The following is a 25,707-nucleotide window of genomic DNA, read 5'->3' as shown; positions in this document are numbered from 1 at the left end:
TGAAAATGGCGGCTGTATTACCTCAGCGACGTCACATTCTGACGTTATCACCTCCAGAGCGATAAACAGAAAGGCGTTTAATTCGCCAAAATTCACCCATTTAGAGTTCGGAAATCGGTTAAAAAAATATATGGTCTTTTTCTGCACGATCAAGGTATATATTGACGCTTACATAGGTCTGGTGAAAATGTTCCCCTTTAAAAATTTGAGTTTGATGTAAGGATACCATCATGAAAAGCACATTTAATTAAAAAAACGTTATTAAGGTCTAACCTTTACTTATAAATGAAGTCCATGCGCAGCTCCTTCCGATCAAAATCATCGATAACTTGTTTATAGAAGTCTTCCTTATCTTTCTTCAGTTTTAAAAGTCTCTCTCTTCCTTTATTACCTCCTGTTTCGATTGAAGGTCAAGTTTACAAAACGGTTTTATTTTAGATATGTAATCCTCCATGTTCAAAGTGCAAGCGAGAGGAAAAAATAAACACACGCTGCTCACACTTGCTGGTCCAGTTCATGGGCGGTAGGTGTGTACGGTAGGTGTGTAGCCATAGCGCGCTCTCGTTTGGGTTGTTCCCGGCGTGCAGACCGCTGCTATCAGTTAGCTCGGCTCCTCACGTGTAGTGCGGGCGACGACAGAATTATCCTAGGCCAACTCCCCCTCTCGTTCTGCTCCCACCGCTGCCACCATGAAGTGTTATTGTATGAATTATACACTGGGTATTTATGACTGGAACATGCTTTATTTCAGCCCGGTTGTTTACATAGCCAGCATAAGTAGTGGTGTTACATCCTAAAAGGTCCGCCGTGCATCCCCCGCGTCATATCCGTTCCCAGCACATATCCAACACTTGTTGTCACTTCTTCTGCAGCCGAGTAGTCGCGAGAAGGATCTCTAGCGCCCTCTACCACCAGGAGGCGGGAGTCATTTAATGACTCATATTTGACACACGCAGCTACGGTATATTAATAAAACATAGCTGCTTACTGTTCTTTTTAGCATATTCAATAGCTTGGACCTACTGAATAGCTCTTAAACTTATTCCCTTTATGTGATTTCAAATTATTGAAATCAACCTCCTCCATTTTGAAAATGACGACAGGGGAAGTGTCACTCGTGACGTGACGAGTTTGACCCGGCGGTAATACTAAGCATGCGCTAATTATTTTGCGAAACGAGTTTGACCCGGCAGTAACTCAAGGCAGGCGCATACTATATACCCGGCGGCAATTCAAGGAAATACGGTAAGTGTTTTGTTTTTTTTATATCTGATGTTTATATTGAATAACCATCCATCCATCTTCTTCCGCTGATCCGAAGTCGGGTCCCTAATTAGGGAAGCACAGACTTCCCTCTCCCCTGCCACTTCACCCAGCTCCCCCGAGGTATTCCCAGGGCAGCCGGGAGACATAGTCTTCCCATCGTGTCCTGGGTCTTCCCCGTGGGCTCTTCTCGGTCGGGCGTGCCTTTAACACCTCCCTGGGTGGGGGGGAGCGGGGGGGTGTCACCCACATTTGGGGTTCACTCTAAGGTTTCTCGTAGTCATTCACATTGTCGTCCCACTGGGTTGTGAGTTTTTCATTGCCCTTTTGTGGGCTCTGAACCGAGGATGTCGTTGGGGCTTGTGCAGCCCTTTGAGACACTTGTGATTTAGGGCTATACAAATAAACTTTGATTGATTGATTGATTGATAGGTTCGGTTGGCATCCTGACCAGATGCCTGAACCACATCATCTGGCTCGAATATCGAATATTGGACCAATATTATTAAAAAAAACAAGAAGGGTATTATATGTGCTTGCACGTAAAATGTGTGACATCATGTGCGATACAAGCGGGTCCTGCGGCGTGTTTACTTGTGTGTGATATCATGTGCGATACAAGCGGGTCCTGCGGCGTGTTTACTTGTGTGTGATATCATGTGCGATACAAGCGGGTCCTGCGGCATGTTTACTTGTGTGTGATATCATGTGCGATACAAGCGGGTCCTGCGGCGTGTTTACTTGTGTGTGATATCATGTGCGATACAAGCGGGTCCTGCGGCGTGTTTACTTGTGTGTGATATCATGTGCGATACAAGCGGGTCCTGGGGCATGTTTACTTGTGTGTGATATGTGCAATACAAGCGGGTCCTGCGGCGTGTTTACTTGTGTGTGATATCATGTGCGATACAAGCGGGTCCTGCGGCATGTTTACTTGTGTGTGATATCATGTGCGATACAAGCGGGTCCTGCGGCGTGTTTACTTGTGTGAAACTGGACAGTGAGTCAACATCTGAAGGTCCTCCATCAAACACACAGTTTTTTTCAGTTTTAGTCAAGTCATTAACAAAAGGTAAACATAATTGGCTATCGACTACTAGCAGCTACAAAACAGCTAAGCACGCAATAGCACACAAGCTAGACATACGTGATAATAATTAAACAATATTGCAGTGTAAAACAGCACAATTGTTACTATTAACAAGTATCAAAAATGTCTAGTTGCATATTACTTACGAATCGAAAGTCTCCAAAGCAGAAGTGAAGTAGACATTTTATTTTGGTTTTAGTGAACTGGCAAATGATCTGTTATGGGTGTATAATGTAGCCCGGAAGAGTTAGGGATGCATGGGATTCTGGGTATTTGTTCCGATGTGTTTATGTTGTGTTACAGTGCGGATGTTCTCCCGAAATATGTTTGTCATTCTTGTTTGGTGTGGGTTCACAGTGTGGCGCATATTAGTAAGAGTGTTAAACTTGTTTATATTACAACCCTCAGTGTAATGGCTGTTGAACAATTATGCCTTGCAGTCACTTACGTCTGTTTACAGCGGCCGCATACTACACGTGACCGGCCAGCACGCAGATAACTTAATGTAAAAGCGGATGCGACGACATGTTCTAGAAGATGTTAAAGGCAGTACCATCACGGCACGCCATCAATATTGTTGTCAGGGTGAAAATCAGGGAATATTTCCCCCGTGAGATTTCTGGTAGAGAATCTGAAATCCGGAAACTTCCCGGAAAAATCGGGAGGGTCGGCAAGTATGCAGCTGAGCCACATTAGAGTGATCAAAGAGTCGCATGCGGCCCCAGAGCCGCGGGTTGCCGACTCCTGGTCTAGTCTCTTACGTGAATGAGCTAAATATTATTATTTGATATTTTACGGTAATGTGTTAATAATTTCACACATAAGTTGCTCCTGAGTATAGTTAAGCCAAACTATGAAAAAAACTGCGACTTATAGTCAGAAAAATACGGTATATGTATTTACCCCTGGATAAGTGGCGATCACTCCGGCATTTTGTGTCTGCGTTAGATCCTGATAACGACTATGGATCTGTTGCTCCGACGATCAACCTGACCGTTGCGCAGATCACAATGTGGGCCTGCATACTTTTTAACTGGCTAACACTTGCCCGAACGGTTCTGTTCGCGAAACAAATCATGTCTATAGATAACAAAGCTTCCAAACACGGTGGTGGTCATTTTAAAACAAGGTTTCTCTGCAGGTTGTGACGTGGACCCAAAAAGAAGAAATGTTTTAAATGGTGGAATTGGACACCAAGAATTTTTCAACACTCCTCTTGACAAAATTGGTGCAGTTCAGCTAAATTTGTTGGTTTTCTCACGTGGAATTGTTTCATCAGCATTGTCCACACGTTTAAGGCAGGACATATGACCACATAACTTTCCTCCAGAAGGTCTTATCTTTGTCCATGTGATGTCAGATGAAACAAAAATTGAGCTGTTTGGCCACAATACCCAGAAATATGTTTGTAGGAGAAAAAGTGAGGCCTTTCATCCCAGGAACACCAGACCTACCGTCAAACATGGTGGTGGTAGTATTATGCTCTGGGCCTCTTTTCCTGCCAATGAAACTGGTGATTTACAGAGAGTAAATGGGACAATGAAAAAGGAGGATTACCTCCAAATTCTACAGGACAACCTAAAATCATTAGACCGGAGGTTGGGTCTTGGGCGCAGTTAGGTGTTCCAACAGGACAATGACCCCAAAAACACAACCAAAAACAAAACCCAAAAAGTGGTAAAGGAATGGATAAATCAGGCTAGAATTAAGGTTTTAGAATGGCCCTCCCAAAGTCCTGACGAAACAAGTCCATGTCAGAAAACCAACAAATTTAGCTGAACTGCACCAATTTTGTCAAGAGGAGTGGTCAAAAATTCAACCAGAAGCTTGCCAGAAGTAGGGTTGGGTATCGTTAGAATTCGAACGATTCCGATTCCTTGTTTCGATTCCAATTCCTGAAGATTCTCGATTCAGATTCTTTCTTTTAAAAAAAATTTAAATAAAAGGCAGGGTCAAAAAAAAGTTTAGGATAATTTAAATGAGCTAGCTAACCTGCAGTCTTTCTGAATGAAATAGTCTGACATTCTCCATCAATTTCAATTCTATTACCTTTTTATGAACTTTACTATAAATTCCTCATAGGGCTGTTTTCAACTAGAATATAAATATAGAATCTATGAACTTGAATATAAATATTACCAATTAAGAAATACATTTTCACAGGGTTACACATTCATCAAGAGAGCTTTATTTTTGAAAACCTCATGAAAACACATTTACACATAAGTGTATGATGCTGCAGGAAACCTCATGAAAACACATTTACACATAAATAAGTGTATGATGCTGCAGGAAACCTCATGAAAACACATTTCCACACACAAGTGTATGATGCTGCAGGAAACCTCATGAAAACACATTTCCACACACAAGTGTATGATGCTGCAGGAAACCTCATGAAAACACATTTACACATAAATAAGTGCATGATGCTGCAGGAAACCTCATGAAAACACATTTCCACACACAAGTGTATGATGCTGCAGGAAACCTCATGAAAACACATTTACACATAAATAAGTGTATGATGCTGCAGGAAACCTCATGAAAACACATTTCCACACACAAGTGTATGATGCTGCAGGAAACCTCATGAAAACACATTTACACATAAATAAGTGTATGATGCTGCAGGAAACCTCATGAAAACACATTTCCACACACAAGTGTATGATGCTGCAGGAAACCTCATGAAAACACATTTCCACACACAAGTGTATGATGCTGCAGGAAACCTCATGAAAACACATTTACACATAAATAAGTGTATGATGCTGCAGGAAACCTCATGAAAACACATTTCCACACACAAGTGTATGATGCTGCAGGAAACCTCATGAAAACACATTTCCACACACAAGTGTATGATGCTGCAGGAAACCTCATGAAAACACATTTCCACACACAAGTGTATGATGCTGCAGGAAACCTCATGAAAACACATTTACACATAAATAAGTGTATGATGCTGCAGGAAACCTCATGAAAACACATTTCCACACACAAGTGTATGATGCTGCAGGAAACCTCATGAAAACACATTTACACATAAATAAGTGTATGATGCTGCAGGAAACCTCATGAAAACACATTTCCACACACAAGTGTATGATGCTGCAGGAAACCTCATGAAAACACATTTCCACACACAAGTGTATGATGCTGCAGGAAACCTCATGAAAACACATTTACACATAAATAAGTGTATGATGCTGCAGGAAACCTCATGAAAACACATTTCCACACACAAGTGTATGATGCTGCAGGAAACCTCATGAAAACACATTTCCACACACAAGTGTATGATGCTGCAGGAAACCTCATGAAAACACATTTACACATAAATAAGTGCATGATGCTGCAGGAAACCTCATGAAAACACATTTCCACCAACAAATTTAGCTGAACTGCACCAATTTTGTCAAGAGGAGTGGTCAAAAATTCAACCAGAAGCTTGCCAGAAGTAGGGTTGGGTATCGTTAGAATTCGAACGATTCCGATTCCTTGTTTCGATTCCAATTCCTGAAGATTCTCGATTCAGATTCTTTCTTTTAAAAAAAATTTAAATAAAAGGCAGGGTCAAAAAAAAGTTTAGGATAATTTAAATGAGCTAGCTAACCTGCAGTCTTTCTGAATGAAATAGTCTGACATTCTCCATCAATTTCAATTCTATTACCTTTTTATGAACTTTACTATAAATTCCTCATAGGGCTGTTTTCAACTAGAATATAAATATAGAATCTATGAACTTGAATATAAATATTACCAATTAAGAAATACATTTTCACAGGGTTACACATTCATCAAGAGAGCTTTATTTTTGAAAACCTCATGAAAACACATTTACACATAAGTGTATGATGCTGCAGGAAACCTCATGAAAACACATTTACACATAAATAAGTGTATGATGCTGCAGGAAACCTCATGAAAACACATTTCCACACACAAGTGTATGATGCTGCAGGAAACCTCATGAAAACACATTTCCACACACAAGTGTATGATGCTGCAGGAAACCTCATGAAAACACATTTACACATAAATAAGTGCATGATGCTGCAGGAAACCTCATGAAAACACATTTCCACACACAAGTGTATGATGCTGCAGGAAACCTCATGAAAACACATTTACACATAAATAAGTGTATGATGCTGCAGGAAACCTCATGAAAACACATTTCCACACACAAGTGTATGATGCTGCAGGAAACCTCATGAAAACACATTTACACATAAATAAGTGTATGATGCTGCAGGAAACCTCATGAAAACACATTTCCACACACAAGTGTATGATGCTGCAGGAAACCTCATGAAAACACATTTCCACACACAAGTGTATGATGCTGCAGGAAACCTCATGAAAACACATTTACACATAAATAAGTGTATGATGCTGCAGGAAACCTCATGAAAACACATTTCCACACACAAGTGTATGATGCTGCAGGAAACCTCATGAAAACACATTTCCACACACAAGTGTATGATGCTGCAGGAAACCTCATGAAAACACATTTCCACACACAAGTGTATGATGCTGCAGGAAACCTCATGAAAACACATTTACACATAAATAAGTGTATGATGCTGCAGGAAACCTCATGAAAACACATTTCCACACACAAGTGTATGATGCTGCAGGAAACCTCATGAAAACACATTTACACATAAATAAGTGTATGATGCTGCAGGAAACCTCATGAAAACACATTTCCACACACAAGTGTATGATGCTGCAGGAAACCTCATGAAAACACATTTCCACACACAAGTGTATGATGCTGCAGGAAACCTCATGAAAACACATTTACACATAAATAAGTGTATGATGCTGCAGGAAACCTCATGAAAACACATTTCCACACACAAGTGTATGATGCTGCAGGAAACCTCATGAAAACACATTTCCACACACAAGTGTATGATGCTGCAGGAAACCTCATGAAAACACATTTACACATAAATAAGTGCATGATGCTGCAGGAAACCTCATGAAAACACATTTCCACACACAAGTGTATGATGCTGCAGGAAACCTCATGAAAACACATTTCCACACACAAGTGTATGATGCTGCAGGAAACCTCATGAAAACACATTTCCACACACAAGTGTATGATGCTGCAGGAAACCTCATGAAAACACATTTACACACACAAGTGTATGATGCTGCAGGAAACCTCATGAAAACACATTTCCACACACAAGTGTATGATGCTGCAGGAAACCTCATGAAAACACATTTCCACACACAAGTGTATGATGCTGCAGGAAACCTCATGAAAACACATTTCCACACACAAGTGTATGATGCTGCAGGAAACCTCATGAAAACACATTTACACATAAATAAGTGCATGATGCTGCAGGAAACCTCATGAAAACACATTTCCACACACAAGTGTATGATGCTGCAGGAAACCTCATGAAAACACATTTCCACACACAAGTGTATGATGCTGCAGGAAACCTCATGAAAACACATTTCCACACACAAGTGTATGATGCTGCAGGAAACCTCATGAAAACACATTTCCACACACAAGTGTATGATGCTGCAGGAAACCTCATGAAAACACATTTACACATAAATAAGTGCATGATGCTGCAGGAAACCTCATGAAAACACATTTACACACACAAGTGTATGATGCTGCAGGTACTTAAACATGTTACCGTGCTCCCACTGATGGGCTAACCTGGTGCAGAAAAGCAAATAAATAATAAGAAACAACTTGCAAAATCCAGTCCAGATTAGCAGCAGGTACAGTATAAAATCAGAGACAGTTCTTGTTTAGGAAAATGAGCATATCCGCCTTCTCAGGCAGGATGCGTGAGCGTTCTGGACAGATAGTGTCTCCTGTCCAAGACGGGACACGCATTTATTTGTACTCTATGAACTCAGAGGTGCTTCATCATTTTCGACGTGCACCCTCCTAAGCACGAAACAGTGCTGTCGCACGTGTTACATTTCGCCGATATTTCATTTTTTTTTTGTAAAATAAAGCCACACTTTCGACCGTCGACGCCCACTAAACATGCTTGACTGACTCGCTCGGCTACATAGGCTCGGCTATGCTAACACTTCCGGCGGTGGGCGCTTCTTCGTTGGTGTTCAGCGGCTTCTTCTTATTTTTTTCCGGTCGGCGGACCGGGTATCGAAACCAGGAATCGAAATGTAATCTTTTAAACGATTCGGAATCAGTACCATCGGAAAGTTAATTCCGGTTCCAATCGATACTCTATAGTCGATACCCAACCCTAGCCAGAAGCTTGTGGATGGCTACCAAAAGCGCCTTATTGTAGTGAAACTTGCCAAGAGACATGTAACCAAATATTAACATTGCTGTATGTAAACTCTGCAGGTTGTGCAGTGGACCCAAAAAGAAGAAATGTGTTGAAAATGGTGGAAGTGGACACCCGGCAAAGCAACATGAAGCCAAATCTGACACTGCATAGACTCTTCAGATGCTACCATTCATGGTTGTGAATCAAAGGCGAGCTTAAAAAGCTATTTTGGACTAGGTTGATATCTGCTAATCCATTTGTGTTTAATGTTGAAATAAAGGATACCTCAATGGTCTTTAATTACTGTAAATAAAACAGATGAAACCTCACAAGGGCTTTTTGGTTAACAGATTTGCTCAACCAGGCACGCCTGTCCTCTAATAACGGTATAAAACAACACTCCTTTAAGATTAGGAACTATAAAGTCTGGTGTTCAATAACCAGGCCGAGTCTGCAGGACTGTTCAGTTGTTCTATCTTCCAGACAGATAAAAACACAATGAACATCCCAGGTTTTGACACTTTGACAGTTCCATTATTTCCTTACAGCTGGGAGGAGGGCTCTTAAACGATAGTAGGCAGGACAAGTTCATTTATAGAGCACAATTCGTACACAAGGAGAAGTGCTTTACAAAAAATTACAAGACGAAATAAAATGTAAAAATGAAAATAGAACTATCATAAAAATAATCACAATTAAAATCAACGAGTGTAGATTAAATACTTAAATTTGTCATAAACATAATCAAATAAAAGTGTTTTCAGCCTGGAACATTGCCAGCGTTAAGGCCTGTCTACCATCTCCAGGAAGATTACTCCAAATTTTAGGAACGTAAAAGTGAAACGCTGCTTCACCATGTTTGTTTCTGGCTCTGGGTACCAGCAGAAGATTCGTTCCATGAGGTTCTCAGAGCCCAATGTGGTTCATATAGTTCTAACGTGTCAATAGGAGGGCACACCCTGGGGTTCTCAAAGCCCGAGATGGTTCATATGGTTCTAACGTGTCAACAGGAGGACACACCCCGGGGTTCTCAAAGCCCAGGATGGTTCATATGGTTCTAACCTGTCAACAGGAGGACACACCCTGGGGTTTTCAAAGCCCGAGACGGTTCAGATGGTTCTAACATGTCAACAGGAGGACACACCCCAGGGTTCTCAAAGCCCGAGATGGTTCATATGGTTCTAACGTGTCAACAGGAGGACACACCCTGGGGTTCTCAAAGCCCGAGATGGTCCGTATGGTTCTAACGTGTCAGCAGGAGGACACACCCTGGGGTTCTCAGAGGCCGAGATGGTCCGTATGGTTCTAACGTGTCAGCAGGAGGACACACCCTGGGGTTCTCAGAGGCCGAGATGTTCCGTATGGTTCTAACGTGTCAGCAGGAGGACACACCCCGGGGTTCTCAAAGCCCGAGATGGTTCATATGGTTCTAACATGTCAACAGGAGAACACTCCGTTAGGTTCTCAGAGCTCAAGAAGGTTCATTTGGTTCTAACATGTCAAAAATATACTTTGGCACAAGACCAGGGCTCTAATTTAACCAGTGCAAATGCCAGCCTTGTGAATATTAGCAATGCCCTAAAAAATGACCAGCATTTACGGCAAAAACATGCCATGACCGCCCTTGACTTTTTACTTGTTAATGGACTAGGGATGCAACAATAAACGGTGTATTGTTGCGGTAAAATTCCAGACGGCTAATAACATGGTTTGAAGTTTTAATTACCGAAAAACTGTCATTTATTTAATGCATTTCAGGCAACTGCTTACTTCCTGAATACTGAAGCGCGCTAGAGGCGTTCGGCTCGGGAAACATGGTGCTAACTTCATGGACTTTGCTTTGAAAATGTTCCCTTTCGAGCTAACGGAGCTGATCGTTTCGTTTCACTTAATTTCAATCGCTTCTACTTCCGTGGAGTCTCAGTGTGCGATTAATAGCGCGATGTTGTTGGAGGAGAACAATATTTGATGTTGCAGATTCATTTTGAACGTGAAGCTGGCATCCTTCCGTTAACTTCTGTCGGGAAGGTTCCCACAACTTAGGGCTGGGCGATATGGCCTTTTTTTAATATCTCGATATTTTTAGGTCAAATCACGATACACGATATTATCTCGATATATTTTGCCTTAGCCTTGAATGAACACTTGATGCATATAATCACAGCAGTATGATGATTCTATGTGTCTACATTAAAACATTTTTGTTCATACTGCATTAATATATGCTCATTTTGAACTTTCATGCAGAGAGGGAAATCCCAACTAAGTCAATTGACCAAAACTTTATTTATTAAACAGTTATTAAGCAGTGGCACAAACATTCATTTCATTTCAAAACAGAAAGTGCAAGATTGTCAGAGACAGTTTAAAAGAAGCTATGAGTGCACTTTTGTGCATGATGTCACTAAGATGACATATCAAAACAACAATAAATTAAACTGCACTTTTTGTACAGAACACCACTACAATAGTTTGAAACAAATAAAGCGCACTTTTGTGCATGATGTCACACAAGATAGTTCAATAACTCATATAAAAATGAGCTGCATAATAGAAAACCAAACCGCTATGTGGTAGGTTCCTGTGGACGTTATCTCTGTCATGTCTGTGTGATCATGTTCTGTTTAAGTCATGTTCGGTTTTTTTTTTGGACTCTTTGGGCACTTTTGTTTGTTTTTGTCACCATTCTTTTTCACCTTGTCCCCATGCCACGCACCTGCTTTCACTAATCACCACAGTATTATTTAAGCCACAGGTGCAAGGTAGTCAGCCTGGCAACATCACCATCTATCACCTGCTACGCACCTTGTAGTGAACCATGCCAATGATCCATGTCCCGTTCTCGTTCCGTTCCAAGTAAGCTTTTCGTTATTTATGCCATAGTGCAAGATTTTGTTTTTGTTTTATGTTCATAGTTTTGCCTTAGTGCAAGTTTTGTTTTCACTGCCAAGTTTTTGTACCTCCTTGTGAGCGCCTTTTGTTTGATCCTGTTTTTTAGTTAAAATTAAATCATGTCATTACCTTCACGCCTTGCCCGCTCCAACTTTCGCTTTGCACCTCGGGAAAACAATCCACGCCCAAGTCCAAGTCTTGACCATCTCCTTATGTTGTTCACTATTTTTTTCATACGGTGTTGATGTGGAAATGGTTGCCTCGGCATTTTGTCGGTGTGGCACCGGATGGAGATGGTGACATGCGGAGTACGCACTCTTCATTCTCTAGCAGGTGACTTTTCAAATGATGCTACACAATAGCAGTAATGCTACTTTTGGTATCAACGCTTTTGCCCCACAATTGACAAATTACGGTTGTCCGACATATTCCCACTTGAAGCCAAACCACCGCTAAACGATGGACCCAGTACTGTTTTTTGGGGGAATTAATTCTTCCTTCGTTACCAGACTCGCACCTTCTCTCTCTCGTATTACCACTCATACCACAGCTAATGTTACCCATGCTGCTACCTCTCTGCTCCGCAAGGGCTTAAACGTATGTGACGTATGTAAGAAGGAGCGCTTGCTGTCTGTAAGAAGGAAAGAAAATAAAGAGTGGGAAGAGCCTGTAGCTTAATGCCCGCAGCTAAAAGCAACTGCATGAGAACGTATACTTGAATATTACGATATAGTCATTTTCTATATCGCACAGAGACAAACCTGCGATACATCAAGTATATCGATATATCGCCCAGCCCTACCACAACTTGTCTATAAAGTCTTGAGTTTGTTTACTGGGATGCTCACTCCTTTCATTTAACTGCTAACTTTGTTAGTGTTCCAATGACATCATTACTAGCGCAAATGTTTTGTCATTTCATCGAATTGATCGTTGGCTCAGATGTAGTATATACTATACTATAGAAGTATCGGACGCCAGGGATCCTGTTGACCCCAGACATTTATCTGCTCATTATTGGAGGTGGCGTGGCCAGTGATGGGGATGATTGGAACGAGTATTACCGATATCATCATGGGATTTTACCGTATCATATCATTTAATTTATCGCCCCAGACAACGGATTTTAACTTTTTAAGGTCAAGGCAAGTGTTGCCCTGAAGGAGGGCTCGTATTTTAGGGCAACAAGGCAAACATGATTTTCTATCGAGGCAGGGGCTCCAAAGCATGCATGCATAAATACATACAGTATACAAACCCCGTTTCCAAATCAGTTGGGAAATTGTGTTAGATGTAAATATAAACGGAATACACTGATTTGCAAATCATTTTCAAACCATATTCAGTTAAATATGCTACAAAGACAACATATTTGATGTTCAAACTGATAAACATTTTTTTTTATCAAATAATCATTAACTTTAGAATGTGACAAAGAAGTTGGGAAAGGTGGCAATAAATACTGATAAAGTTGAGGAATTCTCATCAAACACATATATGGAACATCCCACAGGTCCATCCATCCATCATCTTCCGCTTATCCGAGGTCGGGTCGCGAGGGCAGCAGCCTAAGCAGGGAAGCCCAGACTTCCCTCTCCCCAGCAACTTCGTCTAGCTATTCCCGGGGGATTCCAAGGCGTTCCCAGGCCAACCGGGAGACATAGTCTTCCCAACGTGTCCTGGGTCTTCCCCGTGGCCTCCGAACGGTTGGACGTGCCCTAAACACCTCCCTAGGGAGGCGTTCGGGTGGCATCCTGACCAGATGCCCGAACCACCTCATCTGGGTCCTCTCGATGTGGAGGAGCAGCGGCTTTACTTTGAGTTAATCCCGGAATGACAGAGCTTCTCACCCTATCTCTAAGGGAGAGCCCCGCCACCCGGCGGAGGAAACTCATTTCGGACGCTTGTACCCGTGATCTTATCCTTTCGGTCATGACCCAAAGCTCATGACCATAGGTGAAGATGGGAACGTAGATCGACCCGTAAATTGAGAGCTTTGCCTTCCGGTTCAGCTCCTTCTTCAACACAACGGATCTATACAACGTCCGCATTACTGAAGACGCCGCACCGATCCGCCTGTCGATCTCACGATCCACTCTTCCCCCACTCGTGAACAAGACTCCTAGGTACTTGAACTCCTCCACTTGGGGCAGGGTCTCCTCCCCAACCCGGAGATGGCACTCCACCCTTTTCCGGGCTAAAACCATGCACTCTGACTTGGAGGTGCTGATTCCCATTCCGGTCGCTTCACACTCGGCTGCGAACCGATCCAGCGAGAGCTGAAGATCCCGGTCAGATGAAGCCATCAGGACTACATCATCTGCAAAAAGCAGAGACCTAATCCTGCGGTTACCAAACCGGAACCCCTCAACGCCTTGACTGCGCCTAGAAATTCTGTCCATAAAAGTTATGAACAGAATCGGTGACAAAGGACAGCCTTGGCGGAGTCTAACCCTCACTGGAAACGTGTCCGTCTTACTGCCAGCAATGCGGACCAAGCTCTGACACTGATCATACAGGGAGCGGACCGCCACAATAAGACAGTCCGGTACCCCATACTCTCTGAGCACTCCCCACAGGACTTCTCGAGGGACACGGTCGAATGCCTTCTCCAAGTCCACAAAGCACATGTAGACTGGTTGGGCAAACTCCCATGCACCCTCAAGAACCCTGCGGAGAGTATAGAGCTGGTCCACAGTTCCACGACCAGGACGAAAACCACACTGTTCCTCCTGAATCCGAGGTTCGACTATCCGGCGTAGCCTCCTCTCCAGTAAACCTGAATAAACCTTACAGGGAAGGCCGAGGAGTGTGATTCCACGATAGTTGGAACACACGCGCCGGTCCCCTTCAGCTTGACGGCATCCCTCACCGCTGGTGTCCACCAACGGGTTCCGGGATTACCGCCACGACAGGCACCAACAACCTTGCGGCCACAGCTCCAATCAGCCGCCTCGACAATAGAAGTACGGAACATGGTCCACTCGGACTCAATGTCCCGCACCTCCCTCGTGACATGTTCAAAGTTCTTCCGGAGGTGGGAGTTGAAACTCTCTCTGACAGGAGACTCTGCCAGACGTTCCCAGCAAACCCTCACAATGCGCTCTGGCCTGCCAGGTCTGTCTGGCATCCTCCTCCACCATCGCAGCCAACTCACCACCAGGTGGTGATCGGTAGAAAGCTTCACCCCTCTCTTCACCCGAGTGTCCAAAACATGAGGCCGCAAATCCGATGACACAACTACAAAGTCGATCATGGAACTGCGGCCTAGGGTGTCCTGGTGCCAAGTGCACATATGGACACCCTTATGTTTGAACATGGTGTTTGTTATCGACAAACTGTGACCAGCACAAAAGTCCAATAACAAAACACCACTCGGGTTTAGATCCGGGCGGCCATTCTTCCCAATCACGCCTCTCCAGGTTTCACTGTCGTTGCCAACATGAGCGTTGAAGTCCCCCAGTAGGACAAGAAATCACCCGGGGGAGCACTTTCCAGTACTCCCTCGAGTGTACCCAAAAAGGGTGGGTACTCTGAACTGCTGTTTGGTGCGTAAGCACAAACAACAGTCAGGAGCCGTCCCCCCACCCGAAGGCGGAGGGAAGCTACCCTCTCGTCCACTGGGTTGAACTCCAACGTGCAGGCTTTAAGCCGGGGGGCAACCAGAATTGCCACCCCAGTCCGTCGCCTCTCACTGCCGGCAACGCCAGAGTGGAAGAGAGTCCAGTCCCTCTCAAGAAAACTGGTTCCAGAGCCCATGCTGTGCGTCGAGGTGAGTCCGACTATATCCAGCCGGAACTTCTCTACCTCGCGCACTAGCCCAAGCCCCTTCCCCCCCAGTGAGGTGACGTTCCACGTCCCAAAAGCTAGCTTCTGTAGCCAAGGATCGGACCACCAAGTGCCCTGCCTTCGGCTGCCGCCCAGCTCACATTTCACCCGACCTCTATGGCCCCTCCTATGAGTGGTGAGCCCATTGGAGGGATGACCTACGTTGCCTCTTCGGGCTGTGCCCGGCCGGGCCCCATGGGAACAGGCCCGGCCACCAGGCGCTCTCCATCGTGCCCCAACTCCGGGCCTGGCTCCAGAGCAGTGCCCCGGTGACCCGCGTCCGGGCAAGGAAAATCTGAGCCCATTTTGTTGTAATTCCATAGAAGTCTTTGAGCTGCTCTTTGTCTGATCACTCACCTACGACCTATTTGTCTTGGGAGACCCTATCAGGGGGCCTGAAAGCACCCAGACAACATAGCTCCTAGGATCATTGGGACACGCAAACTCTTCTACCACGGTAATGTAGCAGCTCAGAGAGGAGCATCAGGTGTGCAGGCTAATTAGGAACAGGTGGGTGCCATGATTGGGTATAAAAACAGCTTCCTAAAATATGCTCAGTCTGTCACAAGAAAGGATGGGGCGAGGTACACCCCTTTGTCCAAAACTGCGTGAGTAAATAGTCAAACAGTTTAAGAACAACATTTCTCAAAGTGCAATTGCAAGAAATTTAGGGATTTCAACATCTACGCTCCATAATATCATCAAAAGGTTCAGAAAATCTAGAGGAATCACTCCAGGTAAGCGGCATGGCCGGAAACCAACATTGAATGACCGGGACCTTCGATCCCTCAGACGCCACTGTATCAAAAACCGACATCAATCTCTAAAGGATATCATCACATGGGCTCAGGAACACTTCAGAAAATCACTGTCATCGTCATAATCCGTGGTCCTGATCATGTTTTTGTGCTATTTCTGTTTGTTTGGACTCCCTTTGTTGTTAGTGCACCTTATGAGTTAGTTTCGTCACCATGGTTACTTGATTTTCACCTGCCGTGCACGCACACCTGTTACTCATCAGAGACTCTATTTAAGCCTATCTTTGTTCTCACTCGTTCTGCCTTCATTGCGTTTGCTGCATGCAACCTGTTTCACGTGAGTTTTCTGCCTAGTCTCGAGTTTTTGCCAATGTTTTGACCACGTTAGTCTTGTCAGTTTTCTGTGCTAAGTGTTTAGCCTTAGCTTCTACGTGCGACCGGCACGCATCCACTTTTTTGGTCCTATGAGTTTTATGAGTTACTGTAAATAAATCATTTCCTACCACACGTCTTGGTCCGGAGCCGTCCGTTCTGCATTCCGGGAGAACAATCCCGCATTAAGATGCGACCCTCACGTGACAGTCATCAAATACAGTTCATCGCTACATCTGTAAGTGCAATTTAAAGCTTTACTATGCAAAGCGAAAACCATTTATCAACAACATCCAGAAATGCCCCCAGCCTCTTTGGGCCCAAGATTATGTAAGATGGACTGATGCAAAGTGGAAAAGTGTTCTGACGAGTCCACATTTCAAATTGTTTTCGACGTCGCGTCATCCGGACCAAAGAGGAAGCGAACCATCGAGACTGTTATCGACACAAAGTTCAAAAGCCAGCATCTGTGATGGTATGGGGGTGCATTAGTGCCCAAGGCATGGGTAACTTACACATCTGTGAAGGCACCATTAATGCTGAAAGTTACATACACGTTTAGGAACAACATATGCTGCCATCCAAGCGCCGTCTTTTTCATGGACGCCCCTGCTTATTTCAGCAAGACAATGCCAAGCAACATTCAGCACGTGTTACAACAGCGAGGCTTTGTAAAAAAAAAAGAGTGCGGGTACTTTCCTGGCCGGCCTGCAGTCCAGACCTGTCTCCAATCGAAAATGTGTGGCGCATTATGAAGCGTAAAATACGACAGTTGAACGACTGAAGCTCTACATAAAAAAAAGAATGGGAAATAATTCCACTTTCAAAGCTTCAATAAATAGTTTCCTCAGTTCCCAAACGTTTATTGAGTGTTGTTAAAAGAAAAGGTGATGTAACACAGTGGTGAACATGCCCTTTCCCAACTACTTTGGCACGTGTTGCAGCCATGAAATTCTATGTTAATTATGTGCAAAAAAAATAAATAAAGTTTATGAACATCAAATATATTGTCTTGGTAGTGCATTCAACTGAATATGGGTTGAAAAGGAATTGCAAATCATTGTATTCCATTTATATTTACATCTAACGTAATTTCCCAACACATATGGAAACAGGGTTTGTGTAATAATATATATATATATGTATATATGTATAAACATATATAAATCTTTTTTTTATTCATTATTAATGTAAACGTGTCAGCTTTTAGTCATTACATGATGCTTTTATCTCTATTTTTACATTTTGATAGAGGGAGGTATTTTTTTGTATTATTTATTTTTTAAGTTATGTACATATACATGTACATGTAGAGCAGGGGTCGGCAACCTTTACCACTCAAAGAGCCATTTGGACCCGTTTCACAAAATAAGGAAGACAATGGGAGCCGCAACCATTCTCGCCAATATCTGCTGGTGGTCACCCAGATGACAAGAGTAAGGGCATGCTATGAAGCCATTGCCTTAAAAACCTTCTACAACTTGTGCAAACTGTTCGCCAGTCCAGCAACATGTTGTGAGAGGCTTCCGCAGATGCACGCACACGACTGGAAGGCATTCTGGGTGACACAGGGTACACTGACGGTTGTGATATAAACAACTTTAAAACTCCTATTAATATGCGCCACTTTGTTAACCCACACAAAAGAAGAATGACCAACACATTTCGGGAGAAAATCCTCACAGTAACAACATAAACGCAACACAACAAATACCCAAAACCCTTTGCATCTATGACACTTCCTGACTATGTTATACACCCCGCGAGCACCAAACCCCGCCCACCTCAACCACGCAGGGAGGGGGGTGGGGGGGTCGTGACGTCTTGCATACACCTCATCATTACACGACGTTTTCAAGACGAAACTCCCGGGAAATTTAAAATTGCATTTTAGTAAACTAAAAAAGCCGTATTGGCATGTGTTGCAATGTTGATGTTTCATCATTGATTTATAAACTATCAGACTGTGTGGTGGGTAGTAGTGGGTTTCAGTAGGCCTTTAAATACTGCTCTGACTTTTAAGGAAAAACTTAGAAGAACTGATGTTCTAAAAGTAGATTCATAACACTTTACGGCATCAAGTTAATGATTGACATACATTGCACAAATTATTCAAGGCCAATTCCCCGAGGACTGTGTTGTCTTACAGGGTAACAAGTGCAGACGAGGCTGTAACTGTGTAACGAGACTGATGACGCAGCAATATAATCTTTGACCTCAGGTGTGTGATCTTTAGTTGCTCATACCTGCGCAGACAGTAACTCAGAAACAGACCAATGTTTTAAAAAATGGGCGACCTGAAAGTCAGAGACTATGATAGCATCACATCATTTCTGGGTCCCTGGGGCGCGTTTCAGCGTAGGGTTTTCCTCGCGCTGGCCATAAGCATCTTTCCCAATGGCTTCACTAAAATCTATATCGTATTTGTGAGCGACACGCCGCCTCACCAGTGCTACATCCCCGAAAGCGCAAACCTGAGCGAGGCGTGGAGGAACGTGACCATCCCCATGGAGACGGTGGACGGCGCCGAGAAGCCCAGCTCTTGCTTCAGACTCAACCTGGCGATGGTCAAGAACTACTCGGAAAATGCCATCGTCCCACATGTGGGGGTCGATGTGGCGGAGATACCTTTGGAGGGCTGTCGAGACGGGTGGACGTACAGCAAAGACATTTACGAGTCGACAATAGTCACCGAGGTGAGCCAGAGATCTTTGGTCGGGGTCTTGAAACTAATCTAAGATCCATCTTTAAGAACAATTTCCCTGACATCAAAGGAATGACTTCTCATTACAGTTGTGTACATTTACAGTAACACACCTCAAAATCTACAATTTGTTATTTTTTAGGTAAAGACTGGCGCTTTTTAATGGTAAAATTCCGTTATTAAAAAATCATTTTCTATTCACATAAAAACAAATTAAAATAAATTTTACAGTAAAATTCTGGTAACAGAGCTGCCACTTCCGTTTCACCATTTACAGTAACACACCTTAAAATCTACAATTTGTTGTATTTTCGGTAAAGACTGGTGATTTTTTTAACGGTAAAATTGCTGCATTAAAAAAAACTTTTTCTATTCACATAAAAAATTAAAAAAAGGTAATTTCAGAGTAAAATTCTGGCAATTGAAAAATGTGCTAATGTTTTTCCATTTATAGTATATCTTGAAAAACACTGTAAATTTTACATTAAATATTTTGAGACTGAATTGCCATGCCGTTTTGCCATTTACAGTAATGCACCTTATAATGTATGTTTTTTGTTTTTGTATTAAAAACAAAAACCTGATAGCTCAGTTGCTAGAATTTTACCATAAAAAAGCATTTTTCAATTTACGTAAAAGAAACCAGATACATTTTACAGAATTTTTTTTACTGTAAAAAAATGTGGAACTGTTTTTCTATTTACAGTAATGTGCTGTAAAAAACATAGTACATTTTACTGTAAAATCTTTCAGACTGAATTGCCATTTCCAGTGATACACCGTAAAATGTACGGTTGTTGTTTTTAATGGTAAAAGAACTGGCAGCCCAGTTGCCAGAATTTTACATTAAAAATAGTTTTTTTCTCTTTTCATAGAAAACAAAAAAAAACATTACATTTTACAGTAAAATTCTGGTAACATAGCTGCCATTTCCGTTTCACCATTTACAGTAACACACCTTAAAATCTACAATTTGTTGTATTTTCGGTAAAAACTGGCGATTTTTTCAACGGTAAAATTGCGTCATTAAAAAAAAAAAAAAAATTCTATTCACATAAAAAATAAAAAAAAGTTAATTTTAGAGTAAACTTCTGGTAACTGAAAAATGTGCTAATGTTTTTCCATTTACAGTATATCTTGTAAAAAAACAGAACATTTTACATTCAATTTTTTGAGACTGAATTGCCATGCCGTTTTGCCATTTAAAGTAATGCACCTTAAAATGTATGTTTTTTGTTTTTGTATTAGAAACAAAAACCTGACAGCTCAGTTGCTAGAATTTTACCATAAAAAAAGCATTTTTCAATTTACGTAAAAGAAACCCGGTACATTTAACAGTACATTTTTTACTGTAAAAAAAAAGTGGAACTGTTTTTCTATTTTCAGTAACGTGCTTTAAAAAACATCGTACATTTTACTGTAAAATTTTTCAGACTGAAAATAACATACCGTTTTGCCATTTCCAGTGATACACCGTAAAATGTACGGTTGTTGTTTTTATTGGTAAAAGAACTGGCAGCCCAGTTGCCAGAATTTTACATTGAAAATAGTTTTTTTTCTCTTTTCATAAAAAAACAAAACAAAACATTACATTTTACAGTAAAATTCTGGTAACAGAGCTGCCAATTCCGTTTCACCATTTACAGTAACACACCTTAAAATCTACAATTTGTTATATTTTCGGTAAAGACTGGTGATTTTTTTAACGGTAAAATTGCGGCATTAAAATAGTTTTTTTGTATTTACACAAAATAATAAAAAAAAGTTAATTTTAGAGTAAAATTCTGGCAAATGAAAAATGTGCTAATGTTTTTCCATTTACAGTATATCTTGTAAAAAATCACTGTACATTTTATATTCAATTATTGAGACTCAATTGCCATGCCGTTTTGCCATTTACAGTAATGCACCTTAAAATGTATGTTTTTTGTTTTTGTATTAGAAACAAAAACCTGACAGGTCAGTTGCTAGAATTTTACCACAAAAAAGCATTTTTCAATTTACGTAAAAGAAACCCGGTACATTTTACAGTAATTTTTTTACTGTAAAAAAAATGTGGAACTGTTTTTCTAATTTACTCTAATGTGCTGTAAAAAACATAGTACATTTTACTGTAAAATCTTTCAGACTGAAATGCCATTTCCAGTGATACACCGTAAAATGTACGGTTGTTGTTTTTAATGGTAAAAGAACTGGCATAGTTTTTTTCTCTTTTCAGAAAAAACAAAACAAAACATTACATTTTACAGTAAAATTCTGGTAACAGAGCTGCCATTTCCGTTTCACCATTTACAGTAACACACCTTAAAATCTACAATTTGTTGTATTTTTGGTAAAAACTGGCGATTTTTTTAACAGTAAAATTGCAGCATTAAAAAAAAAAAATTCTATTCACCCCAAAAAATTTTAAAAAGTTAATCTTACAGTAAAATTCTGGCAATTGAAAAATGTGTTAATGTTTTTCCATTTACAGTATATTCTGTAAAAAACACTATAGATTTTACAGTAAAAAATTTTAGATTGAATTGCTGTACCGTTTTGCCATTTAAGTTGAGTTAAAGTACCAATGATTATCATACACACACCAGGTGTGGCGAAATTATTCTCTGCATTTGACCAATCACCCTTGATCACCCCCTGGGAGGGGAGCAGTGGGCAGCAGCGGTGGCTGCGCCCGGGAATACTTTTTTGGTGATTTAACCCCCAATTCCAACCTTTGATGCTGAGTGCCAAGCACTCAAAAAAGTCCCATTTTTATAGTCTTCGGTATGACTCGGCTGGGGTTTGAACTCACAACCTACCATTTTCAGGGCGGACACTAGCCACTAGGCCACTGAGTACAGTAATACACCGTAAAATGTACGGTTCTACAAAAACCTGGCAGCTCAGTTGCTCGAATTTTACCATAAAAAAACATTTTTTTTTTATTTACGTAAAAAAATAAAACAGTAAATTTCACAGTAATTTTTTTACTTTTTAAAAAAATGTGTAACCGTTTTCCATTTACAGTAATATGCTCTAAAAATCAATAATCGTACATTTTACAGTAAGATTTTTTAAACTGACCTGCCAGTTGTTACTGTTAAAAGAAACAACAACAACTTGAATGTAAAAAAAACCCTATTCGTCAAAAGAAACCGAAAGAGATGGTTCAGAATTATCTGCTCACGGATGCCACCTGGTGGTGGTTTTGAGCACATGCAAGATTCCTGACTAACTAGTAACCAGAGATTTGTCACTACTTTAAAAACTACACAGCAGATCTTAAAGGGGAACATTATCACAATTTCTGAAGGGTTAAAACCAATAAAAATCAGTTCCCAGTGGCTTATTTTATTTTTCTAAGTTTTTCTCAAAATTTTACCCATCACGCAATATCCCGAAAAACGGCTTCAAAGTGCCTGATTTACACCATCGCTGTATCCACCCGTCTATTGTCCTGTGACGTCACTGCGTGAAGCCACCAAAAACAAACATGGCGGATAGCCCAGAAAGGTAGAGCATAGTAGCTCGGATTCAGACTCGGATTTCGGTGCCGTAAGCAATTCAACAGAAAACGCATGTATTAAAACGGATTGTTGGAGTGTGGAGGCAGGTACCGAAAACGAAATTAAAGAAGAAACAGAAGCTTTTGAGCCATATCACGACAGACAGCGGCACGGGAGAAAGCGCAGACGAATTTGGCGATCGCCTTCTAACCAACGATTGGTATGTGTTTGTTTGGCATTAAATGTGGGTGGAGGGAAAGGCTGGATGCAGATATAGCTACAAATGAGGCATAATGATGCAATATGTACATACAGCTAGCCTAAATAGCATGTTAGCATCGATTAGTTTCCAGTCATGCTGTAAGCAAATATGTCTGATTAGCAAATAAGTCAATAACATCAACAAAACTCACCTTTATGATTTCGTTGACTTTATCATTGGAAATACATCTGCTTTGAGTGTCGCAGGAAATCCACACATTCTTGCCATCTCTGTCGTAGCATAGCTGTCGTCGGTACAGTGTGCAGAACAAACGAGGGTCTTTCGCATCTTTTGGCCACTGGTGCAACTTGAATCCGTCTCTGATCGTGTTGTTACACCCTCCGACAACACACCGACGAGGCATGATGTCTCCAAGGTACGTAAAACAGTCGAAAAAACGGAAAATAACAGAGCTGATTTGACTTGGTGTGTGTAGTGTGTTGGAGAAAATGGCGTCACGGGTGAAAGGTCATTGCTCCGAAAGGCGTTTAAATCGCCAAATTCACCCTTTTAGAGTTCGGGAATCGGTTAAAAAAACATATGGTCTTTTTTCTGCAACATCGAGGTATATATTGACGCTTACATAGGTCTGGTGATAATGTTCCCATTATCACAATTTCAAAAGGGTTAAAAACAATAAAAATCAATTCCCAGTGGCTTGTTTTATTTTTCAAAGTTTTTTTCAAAATTTTACCGGTCCCGGAATATCCCTAAAAAAGCTTTAAAGTTCTTGATTTTTGATATTTGCAATGCGACTGTCCATTTCCCTGTGACGTCATACAGTGCTGCCAATACAAACATGGCGGTTACCACAGCAAGATATAGCGACATTAGCTCGGATTCAGACTCGGATTTCAGCGGTTTAAGCGATTCAACAGATTACGCATGTATTGAAACAGATGGTCGGAGTATGGAGGCAGACAGCGAAAACAAAATTGAAGAAGAAACTGAAGCTATTGAGCGAATAGCTATTGACGCTATTCGGCCATAGAATGGGTGTACCTAATGAAGTGGCCCATAGCATGGCTGCCTTATTAGCATCGCCGGTAAAATGTGCGGACCAAACGATCAGGACTTTCGCATCTTGTGACACTGGAGCAACTTAAATCCGTCGATTGGAAAGTGTTTGTTTTGCATTAAATGTGGGTATCTAGTTTCAAATGTACAAGCACATAAGTCAACATCAACAAAACTCACCTTTGTGATTTTGTTGACTTAATCGTTGCAAATGCATCTGCAGGTTATCCATACATCTCTGTGCCATGTCTGTCTTAGCATCGCCGGTAAAATGTGCAGACACTCTAGCACATTCAATGGGGGTCTGGTGGCAAATTTCTTGCCAGTGGTGCAACTTGAATCCCTCCCTGTTAGTGTTGTTACAACCTCCGACAACACACCGACGAGGCATGATGTCTCCAAGGTTCCAAAAAATAGTCGAAAAAACGGAAAATAACAGAGCTGAGACCCGGTGTTTGTAATGTGAAAATGGCGGGTGTATAACCTCGGTGACGTCAAAAGACCGATAAACAGAAAGGCCTTTAATTTGACAAAATTCACCCATTTAGTGTTCGGAAATCGGTTAAAAAAATACATGGTCTTTTTTCTGCACCATCAAGGTATATATTGACACTTACATAGGTCTGCTGATAATGTTCCCCTTTAAGGAAAAAACTGGCTGTACATTGGTACATCTTTTGAGAAACTTTGAGCTCGTCTGGTGGCACTGGAGCAAAGTGGTGCAGTGACTGAACGGACCCTGCAGATGGCGCTATGTTGCAAAAGGCTGGCTGTGTATTCTTCTTCTACTGTGTGTTTCTCAACCTGTGACTCATTCCTAACGAGGACTTGTGCCCCTTGTTTAGTGGGACCTGGTGTGCGAGGACTCGCACAAAATACCCCTGTCCTCCTCCATCCATTACTTCGGAGTGCTCGTTGGAGCCTTCATCTCAGGCCAGATGTCAGACAGGTGCGTTCATGGTCAAAACGCGCAACATTTTTTATTTCTAACAATAAATAAGGTAGAAAGCCAGCCGTCATATCACATAAAACGGAACATTGAGGAGTGGGACAGACAGGTACAAGGCTAACAAGTTTCAGAAAACGACAAGAGTGAGACTTTAGTTTCATGACGTAATCGTAAAAATGTCGGCCTTTTTTAATATCGATGTGGTTTGTTTTAACGTCGATTTATACCTTAGGACTGATGTCCTCCCTGCACTGTCCACTGTTTGATTGAATACTCTTTTACAGTCTAAGGCGCTGTAAATTGACCCTTACAGGGTCTGTAACACTGACAGTGTTGGGTCTATTTGTTTATACACACACACACACACACACACACACACACACACACACACACACACACACACACACACACACACACACACACACACACACACACACGTTGGCGCCTGCTCAGAGCTATGTGAGCTAAAGGCAACCTTAGCATCATGCTCGGTTAGCAACAATAGCATAGCAATATGAGCTACATGCTAACATTACATTTTACCATCATGCCAGATTAGTAACACTAGCACAGCTATGTAAGCTACATGCTAACGTACAATTTTAACATGTTGCTATGATTGCAACTCTACCATAGATAAGGGGGCTACATTCTAACATTACATTTTAACATCATCCTAGGTTACCAACACTCGCATAGCTATGTGAGATACATGCCAACATTGTATTTTACCATCATGCTAGGTTAGCAACATTAGCATAGCTATATGAGTTACAAGCTAACATTAC

The 25,707-nt window shown here is 41.7% G+C and overlaps 3 protein-coding genes across 3 annotated transcripts in view; 2 read left to right on the top strand and 1 right to left on the bottom strand.

Moving 5' to 3' along the window:
* Positions 1 to 8,968, top strand: part of LOC133544880 (organic cation/carnitine transporter 2-like) — a 37,819-nt gene extending 28,851 nt beyond the window's left edge. The window contains exon 10 of the mRNA XM_061890106.1: positions 8,727 to 8,968. Within this exon, the coding sequence (XP_061746090.1) occupies positions 8,727 to 8,820 (94 nt within the window). The 3' untranslated portion in view covers positions 8,821 to 8,968. The remainder of the gene's footprint in view (positions 1 to 8,726) is intronic.
* The window catches only part of LOC133545681 (solute carrier family 22 member 4-like), a 145,246-nt gene that overhangs the window by 92,553 nt on the left and 26,986 nt on the right, over positions 1 to 25,707 (bottom strand). The window lies entirely within an intron of this gene.
* The window catches only part of LOC133545682 (organic cation/carnitine transporter 2-like), a 28,087-nt gene continuing 20,899 nt past the window's right edge, over positions 18,520 to 25,707 (top strand). The window contains exons 1-2 of the mRNA XM_061891488.1: positions 18,520 to 19,195; positions 24,816 to 24,919. Of these exons, the coding sequence (XP_061747472.1) occupies positions 18,788 to 19,195; positions 24,816 to 24,919 (512 nt within the window). The 5' untranslated portion in view covers positions 18,520 to 18,787. The remainder of the gene's footprint in view (positions 19,196 to 24,815; positions 24,920 to 25,707) is intronic.

This window comes from Nerophis ophidion, linkage group LG28, assembly GCF_033978795.1.
Source record: "Nerophis ophidion isolate RoL-2023_Sa linkage group LG28, RoL_Noph_v1.0, whole genome shotgun sequence".
Taxonomy (NCBI): domain Eukaryota; kingdom Metazoa; phylum Chordata; class Actinopteri; order Syngnathiformes; family Syngnathidae; genus Nerophis; species Nerophis ophidion.
The sequence above is the reverse complement of the archived record's forward strand: the minus strand, read 5'-3'. Positions and strand labels throughout refer to the sequence as shown.